The sequence below is a fragment of the Lagopus leucura genome, unplaced genomic scaffold, assembly GCF_019238085.1.
Source record: "Lagopus leucura isolate 7727_CA_CO unplaced genomic scaffold, USGS_WTPT01 Super-Scaffold_73, whole genome shotgun sequence".
Classification (NCBI taxonomy): domain Eukaryota; kingdom Metazoa; phylum Chordata; class Aves; order Galliformes; family Phasianidae; genus Lagopus; species Lagopus leucura.
In genome coordinates, this window is record NW_024962252.1 from 64,077,855 (window position 1) to 64,086,115 (window position 8,261).

Genomic DNA, 8,261 nt, shown 5'->3' on the forward strand with positions numbered 1-8,261 from the left:
TAATGATTACTCCATTTAGTAGTAGCCAGAAAGTCAAACAACTGCTCTGGGGGGTAGGGCAGGCAGCACAGTGCATCAAAGCAGCAACACCATCAGAAAATGAGCAATGCCACCAAGAGGAAAAAGTTAATGACCCACTGTACACAGAGGTCACTCATGCACGTGTACCCCTGTGGTTTGTACACCTCTGGAACAGCAACGACGGAAAATCTAACTGCAGCTGTGTAGCCCAAAAGGACTGGAAATGCAACATGCAGTGAGCCAACCCAGCACTTCACAGAGCTATATCCTCATGCACCAAGGAACAGTGAAGAAATGGGACAATAAAAATAAAGCAGTACTAAAACTGTCCACTTCAGACTGAGCCTCTGCAGCTATAGAGACGAAGAAGGGGACATGGCTGAGCAGGGGCCCTCTGCCCTCACCCTCCAAATTACTGAAGCTGGAAAGATTCAAAGAAAATGTTTTCTTTCTTGCGTATGTTCTATTGAGGAAAATCAGTAAAGCTTTTGTATAAAATTGTCAAAAGAAAGATTCCTGAAGGATAGAACAACATGTTTCTGACGGCAGAAACTGAATCTCATACTAAATATGCAAGGATAAAGGACAAAGAAAGCATGAGGGGAAAAAAATGATATAGGAAGCACAGATTTCTTAATTCTTATTCAAAGTTTCATGGGCAAATTTTGAGATAATCAGTCCCAAACTGTTAAACTAAGGCTGTAGTTTGGCAAACCCTTTAAGCTGGCATAAATTAGCACTGCTGTTGAAAGAAAGTCTCAGCATCTGCCAGTCCCCTGCGCCAGCACAAACATCCAAACACTGAACCAGGAGCATTTCTTTTGCCAGTTCATTTTTCAGATGGATCGGTTCCCCACTCCAGTTCACAGGATGGCCATGTAAATACTTGTATCAATAAAGAAGAGTGACTAATTTTTCAGCCTGAAGTGCTCGGTAAACTACAGACTAAATCACAAGGATATGGAAAAGTCAATAGGGGTCACGGGCAGTGCTCCCCAACTTTGGACACATCATATGACTCTTCAATTACAATCACTATACTAATATGTGCAGAGGGTTTTACTGTTATTTGTTACTGACAAGTGCACCCACATATGCACCTGCTCCTGCTCCTGGAGATCAATCTGTAGGGAAAACTAATTTAGTACCTTGGTACCTACAAAAGCTTTTAATCTATCTTTTAATTTTCACTGGCCGTAAAGAAGTGTCTTTCCTGGACACCCTGTTTCTCAAGTGGAAGACTATTTGCATTTAGAAGTAACAGCCTTTTGAGACCCAAAACACAAGAAAGGACAAATAAAACTGTACTCAGCTCAGAGCTTTAACCCAACAGGAATGTGAAGTCTGCGGGCTGCCCTAAGTATCCATGAATCACCACATAATCCTTCGCTGAACAGCACACATGTCTAGAAGAAAATGCAACTGCCAACAAAAACACCATCAGGAGGAAAAATCTTTAAGCTAAAGTATCAGTAAAACTCTATCAGGTTCAAGGAATTTAAGCAAGTACTGAGAGACTGAGACCTACCCCCTTTTTCCCACAACCCAGTGGCCAATTCTGGTCCATGCAAGCATCCATTACTAACAAATTAAATCAGCAAGTTTGCTATCCAGAAATAAATTAAATGCAAGGGTGATGCAGAATGATCTCTAGAAACGGACATGCCACAGGCAGACTGAGAGGAAGCTCTTCTCCTCCACAGCTGTTGCTCAGCTTTAACCACACCTTCCCTCTGCCCCAGTCAATACCCATATGGCTGTCAAGTTCTTATTCCCTACCTTTGATTTTCATCTGCCATCTTCCCACTGCACATGTAGCGTGACATCCTGCAGAGTAAGATTTGCTGGAAAGAACTCACAGAAGTCTTGCTCAGATTTCCAGCACGCTATGTTGAATGGTATCTGCAAAACTCAAGAGATACGTCTTTTGCTCCCCCTGCCTCTGTTCAGTGCTACACCAGACACTGACAGCTTCAACAGCTGATTACTGCTTTTTTAGCTAAATTTCTCTGTCTTTGGTGACACTACCCAGCCTCTTTGTAGGAAAGCTGCGACACAAATGTCTCAATTTAAAAAAAAAAAACAACAACAAAAAAAACCCCTCCCTTCCAGTTTCTAGAATAGCCAACTGCAGGATATGAGAAATCCACTCACTGACAGAATTTATTTTCTAAAGGAGCATTACTAACTTAAGGATATTATAGGACACAGTCAGAGCAGTCAAATCCAGAGCACCCAAGGACTTCAGAAAGCTCCAGGATGCTCTAGCATGTAGCATCATACTGAAAATAGACCAGTGCCCAGGAAACGACAAGCAGCAGATAAAGTATTTACAATCAGGTTAGTTTGAGATCAAGAACAGGAGTAATTCAGCAACTTTAAAAAAAAAAAAGAAAAAGAAAAAGAAAAAAAGCATGGGAGCAGGCTTGAACAGTATGCAACCTATAAAGCACATTTTTAAGCCACTGGTGGCTGAGGAGCAGTGGGTGTGCTGCCATGATGCAAGAGACAGGAGAGAGTTAAAACTGAGCTGTTCAAGTTGTAGCTCTTCTGTCAGGCTACAAAGGAGTGGGAATGAAACAAAGCTAAAAGAACATAATGGCAATTGTCAAGCTGTCCAGGAACTCCCCCCTCAATAAAAAGGGCAGGGCAGGGACAGAAGACGGGTACTGCTGGGTGTGGGGAGAGCACAAGTAGGAACAGTTGATGGATCAGATGCTTCTTTATACGGTGATTATTAAGTCCCAGTCTGTAATTACTATCTCCCAATATTACTGTAACACTAATAAAGAACACAAAGCTTCTGAACTGAAGTCTCAGCTAATCAGCAAAGCCCTCAATAGAGGAGAGAGATACTAGCAAAAAAAAAAAAAAACAACTATAAAGCTTCCTTCTTATCAGGCTCTGTATAGAGGGAAGGAAAACCTCACCTGATGTGATTTGGGAGTACTTCACCCCATCTTTGGTGAGCCACCCTCAGCAGCTATCTAGGACAGGATAGGCAGGAAACAGAAATATGTGCACGTACAAGTGCAGCAGCCGATAAGAGAAAGGGAAGAGAATTAGCATTTGTGGAGGAGATGGAAGAAGAAAAACCTGGAAAACAACAGGAAGCAGGAGAAAGGCAGCAGAGTTCACATCTGCTGGTACCTGCCATTTTTTTCCACAGGGAGGAAAAAAAAACAGCACAATCCAGAAGGGAACATCAGAACAAAATAAGGAATGTACTAAGTCAGGACTTCTGAGATGAGTAAATACTAAGCCAGAGTGTCCGTCCTGCAACTCTATAGTCACTCCAAAAGCAGTTGGCTGTTTATACCTACTACCATGCAGACACCTCTCAACCTACAGAATGTTCTACTGACAGTCTGAGCTAGGTAGGACATCAGCCAGCCAATTTTAGACAGCCCAGTTAGTTTAGAGAAAATCCAAATACAAAACCTCAGATTCCTCACATTTCACCTTATTTATTGTCCTTTTCCTAAAGACTAGAATTAGAGAATGTGTATGGGTTTAAAATAAAATACTCCTGTAAATCAATGCACTTTTTCCCCATAGACAGATCTACGTAACGTCCCTCTCTTGGCCTGTACCACAAGACTAACTTCCTTTCCCTTTTTCATGAAGTATCCAGAATCAGTTTAAGCAACAGCAAGTTCAATGGCATAACACCAGCAGCTGTACAAGTTAAGCCAAAACTAAATTTGAAGTGACAACCTTCGTATTATCAATTCTATTTGATTTACTTCCCACCATCAAAAACAATTACCCTTCCTTAAAACCTTTGATCAACAACCCATTTACCCCTGTTAAAGAATCCGGCTGCTAGTTAAAGCTCAGAGAACAGAACTCTAAGATTTTACAGGTATATTTGGTTAACAAAACATTTTTGAAGACACAGTCTAGAAAAAAGGTTAATTCCAGCACGCTGTGGAGCGGATTTATTTACGATTCATTCCCTCTAGTAGGATATGCTTGTTTACAGAGCTTGGACTAGATATGGTAAAGGTTAAAGATTCAATAAAGGCTCCTGTGACTGCTATGACACGATGCCAACCCTTGCACAACATTCGAAAACAAAGATAGTATTCTAAGACAACACACCACTGAACCCAACAAAAATATCATAAAGAACAGGCTGCAAGTGGTTTGGGGCTTTTGGGCTTGTTTTACACGTAGAAGTCTATTTAATAAAAATAATAATGAGGAAGTTGGACTTTAAAAAAGTCCATTCAGAACTGTCCGTACAAAATTGCCTTCTCAAAGCTGTAATAGTGCATGCTGGATTTCCCAGCATGTGAGGCCACACTGGCCCCCCACCCACACAGCTGCAGGGCGAGCAGGGCCCCAGGGGCTGGCATTCTTCAGGTGCTGGGAATTACCCGTCTTACCAGTGGCACGTTGGCTCATTTAGCACCCTCAGTAAAACAGTACACCCAGTTCTCCACACACAAACTGAGCAAACCACAGAGTTGCAACATATGCATACAGGAGTAGTAAGATTATTTTGGTAGAGGCTACGCATGCTACATTTCTATACATTTTAGTCCTTTTACTTGAAGTAAGACCAGTAAAAATTAGTACTGCACAGGGACAGGTTGTTAAAAATTGCTGCTGTGAGTGCAAATCTAACTGCAGGACAAGGGGAAATGGTTTTAAGTTGAGGGAGGGGAGATTTAGGTTGGATGTCAGGGGAAATTCTTTACAGAAAGAGTGGTGAGGTGCTGGAACAGGCTGCCCAGAGAGGTTGTGGATGCCCCTCCCTGGAGGTGTTCAAGGCCAGATTGAATGGGGCCCTGGGCAGCCTGGTCTGGTATTAAATGGGGAGGCTGGTGGCCCTGCATGTGGCAGGGGGGTTGGAGATTCATGATCCTTGAGGTCCCTTCCAACCCTAGCCATTCTGTGATTCTGTAATACTCACAAATATCTGGAAATTGGCTGTATTTGGTTAAGCGAACTAAGCCATGCACTTTACATGGTGAGCTAACAGAAAAACTTTGGAGTAACTACTGAGTAGTAGCAGCATCTCCACTGCACACTCATCTCTACAGATAAGAACAAAACACATATACACTGCAACTCCTGCAAGAATGAGACTAAACCTTGATCCAGAAAAAGCAGAGGCAAGAAGCAAACAAAAAACAGGGCTTTCCCAATAACCCAGAAGTGTCACCATGTTTCTATCCATCCAGAGCCAGGAGCTCTGACAGCAGGCGTCAAAGAAGCTCCTGTCCCTGGGCCCTACTCACTGTGGCAGAAGGGTGGAGGGAAAGTGGAGGCCTCCAAGGATGCATGAGAGGGTGGAAGTCAGTGCATCACTGCTACCTCTGCAGACATTATGAACACAGACAAACCCACAAAGTCTGACTCTTCCACTGACAGCTCCTCTCACCGATACACCTTTGCGTATTTGTGAGCTCACTAGTAAATCTGTGGCAGTGATGGACAGATTTCCTTCTACTCTTGCTGAAGCTTTAGGAAACTGAGCTTTCCTGCAACACCACAAGCACTGACTTTGGGAGATAAGCAAGGGAACAGGAGAAGACAGAACGTACTGTTCTGCACTGGTACAGAAATGCAAACCTGTTGTGATCCCTGGAAACACAGGCATTTCAGCAGCAATTGAAAACCAAGTGGTGCTCAACAGTCTGCATAACCGTACTGCCACTCTACGGAAATGCGGAGCATGCTGCAGTTAGAGATTTCTTTTCCCACCTGCTCCTTCTCAGCTAGCAGAAGCGTTGCTTGGAGGTGCCACATACAGAAGCCCAAAAGTCACATCTGTGATTCAGACTTGCAAGAAGGGACACTGGGAATTGCAGCCCTGGCACACATTACTTCCAGCAGCACATCACTGTGCACACAGACAGAAGCAGCTCTCCTCTTTGATGCATAAAACTGAAGCCCACAAGGCTACGGATGTTTGCAGCAGGTGTGTCTAAAGCACTGGCACCTTAAAGAATCATAAAGGCTGGAAAAGATCACTAAGACCATCCTGTCCCAACCATCAGCCCAGCCCCCCATGCCCACTAATCACTTCCCTCAGTGCCACACGCACGTTTCTGGAACACCTCCAGGGACCGTGACTCCACCACCTGCCTAGGCAGTGCGAGCCGCTGCCTCACAGCTTCTTAGATTAGAAATATCCGAGTAAATAGGTTTGGAGGAGAAATCCAGACCACGTTTGTGATAGCGTTAATAGAACATTGGTTCAGTACGCACCGTACGCACAGATCGCATTTCAGAACAAAAAGAAGAAACGAAGAGTTCCCCCCACGTTCTTCTGCGGCAGGAGGTAACTCAGTGCATCCAAACAGACGCGGGGCTGTCTCTCGCCTCCCAGCTCTCCCTCTCCCACTCCCGTTTCCCACCAGCTGAGGCCCCGCAGCTGCACCAACAACAGTGCGTCTGTGCCAGGGCCGGCCGCGCTGGGCGCCCCTCGGCAGCTCACTGCCCGCCTTATACTTGAACAGAGGTAGCAAACTGTGAAGGGGCTGAAATGACAGTAATGAATATTCATCGCAGTCCTTCACGGAGGGTGCGATCTCATGCGGCGGACCTGAAGGGAATCACCAATCAGGCCGACACAACGGGGCTCGGTTCTGCGTCCTCGGCGCGCGGCCGCACGCAGCCGCCTCCGAGCAGCGCGGGGGTCGCGGGCACGTGCCGCGGCGCTCGCGGAAACGCGCGGCAGCGCAACGCGCAGGCACTCGGCGGGGCGCGCGCACGTGCGCGCCGGCGGCCACGTGCGCGCGGGCACGATCCCGGCCGGCCGGCGGCTCTCGGCCCGTCCCCACTCAGTCCCGCACTCACTTTCGTCCTGCCGTTGATGCGGTAGTTGCCCAGCTTGCCGTTGCAGTGGCGGATGAGATCGTCCATGCTGTTCATGAGCAGGCGGATGGTCTGGCAGCCCGGCTCCTTGCCCTCCACCCAGGTGATCTTGTCGCCGCGGATGTCCTTGGAGGAGTCGCTCTTCTGGCTGACCAGCTGCCCATCGGTGAAGCGGCCGGTGTGATGCAGGGCTCGCACTTCTTGGGCCACCAGCCCGCCCAGCTCCTTGCCCAGGAAGTCGTCCACTACGCAGATGCCGTGCTTGTTCATGCAGGGCACGATGTACTCCAGCGCCAGCCGCTGAGGCACTAGCGACTTGGTCTGCCCGTTGGGACGCAGCGCGGCCCCTCCGGGCCCCGCCTGCACGCCGCTCGGGTACAGGTTCGACTTGTCCCGGTACAGCAGCACCGCCTCCGCGGCGGGAGCCGGAGCCGGGGCCGGGGCCGCCGCCTCTCCGCCTCCGGCCGCCGCCGCGACGACATAGTCGTCGTCCGGCGGGGCGGCCTCGCCGCAGGGCTCGGGGCCCGACGCCGCTCCCTTCGCCGCCGCCTTGTCCGGGCGGCCCGCGGCCCCGGCGCCGTGCGCGCCGCGTGCGCTGCGGGAGCCGTGGGCGCGGGGCGGCGGGGGCTGAGCGCCGCGAGGCTCCGCAGCGCCCCCTGCCGCGGCCGCCGCGCCTCCCCCGCGGCAGATGAGCTTGTGCTTCTTCCAGTCCTGCCGCTGGTGCTCCTTGCTGCAGTAGAAGGAGCTGCGGCAGCGCCCGCACCGCAGCAGGTTCTCCATCTTCCCGCACAGCTCGCAGTACTGCCGGTCCCGCTCGCTGCTGCTGCCGCCGCCGCCTCCGCTGCCGCCGCCGCTCCCGCTGCCGCTGCCGCCGCCCTGTCCGGCGCCGCCGCCGTTGTCATTCGCCATGGCGCTGGTGGTGCAGCCGCAGCCCCGCTCCGCCGCCGAGCGTTATGTAAGGAGGCGGGCGGGAGCGGCGCTACGCGGGCCCCCGCCCGGCCGCGCTGGGAGCAGCGCTCACTGCATCATGGCCGCCCGGCTCGCCGCGGCCCCCGCCGCCCTGCGCGTCCGCCGGCCCGCGGCCTCCCTCCCTGCTCCTCGGGGCGGCCAGGCGCTGGGCTGCAGCGGGGGCCCTCCCTGCGCCTTTAGCGCCGCTTCATCGCCGCCCCGCCAGCGGCGGCGGAGGGCCGAGGGGCGGGCGGGCGGCTGGCGCGATGCGCGGCCGCTCTCCCGAGTGCGCGGCCCAGCGCGGCCGCCGCCTCTGCCTCTGCCCGCCGCGCCTCAGCGCCGTGTCGGGGCGAGGAGGAGGCGCCACGCTCGCGGCCCGCTCTGCACGTACGCCACTTCCAGCCCGCCAGCAGCGCCGGCGCCGCAGGCGGGCCCGAAGCCGCCGCTGGCGGGGCGGCGAT

At 50.8% G+C, this 8,261-nt stretch overlaps 1 protein-coding gene across 1 annotated transcript in view; it reads right to left on the reverse strand.

Annotated features, from left to right (window-relative positions):
* Nucleotides 1–7,761, reverse strand: part of EGLN1 (egl-9 family hypoxia inducible factor 1) — a 28,667-nt gene extending 20,906 nt beyond the window's left edge. The window contains exon 1 of the mRNA XM_042886010.1: nucleotides 6,835–7,761. Coding sequence (XP_042741944.1) covers nucleotides 6,835–7,761 — 927 coding nt within the window. The remainder of the gene's footprint in view (nucleotides 1–6,834) is intronic.
* Nucleotides 7,762–8,261: the final 500 nt, after the last annotated feature.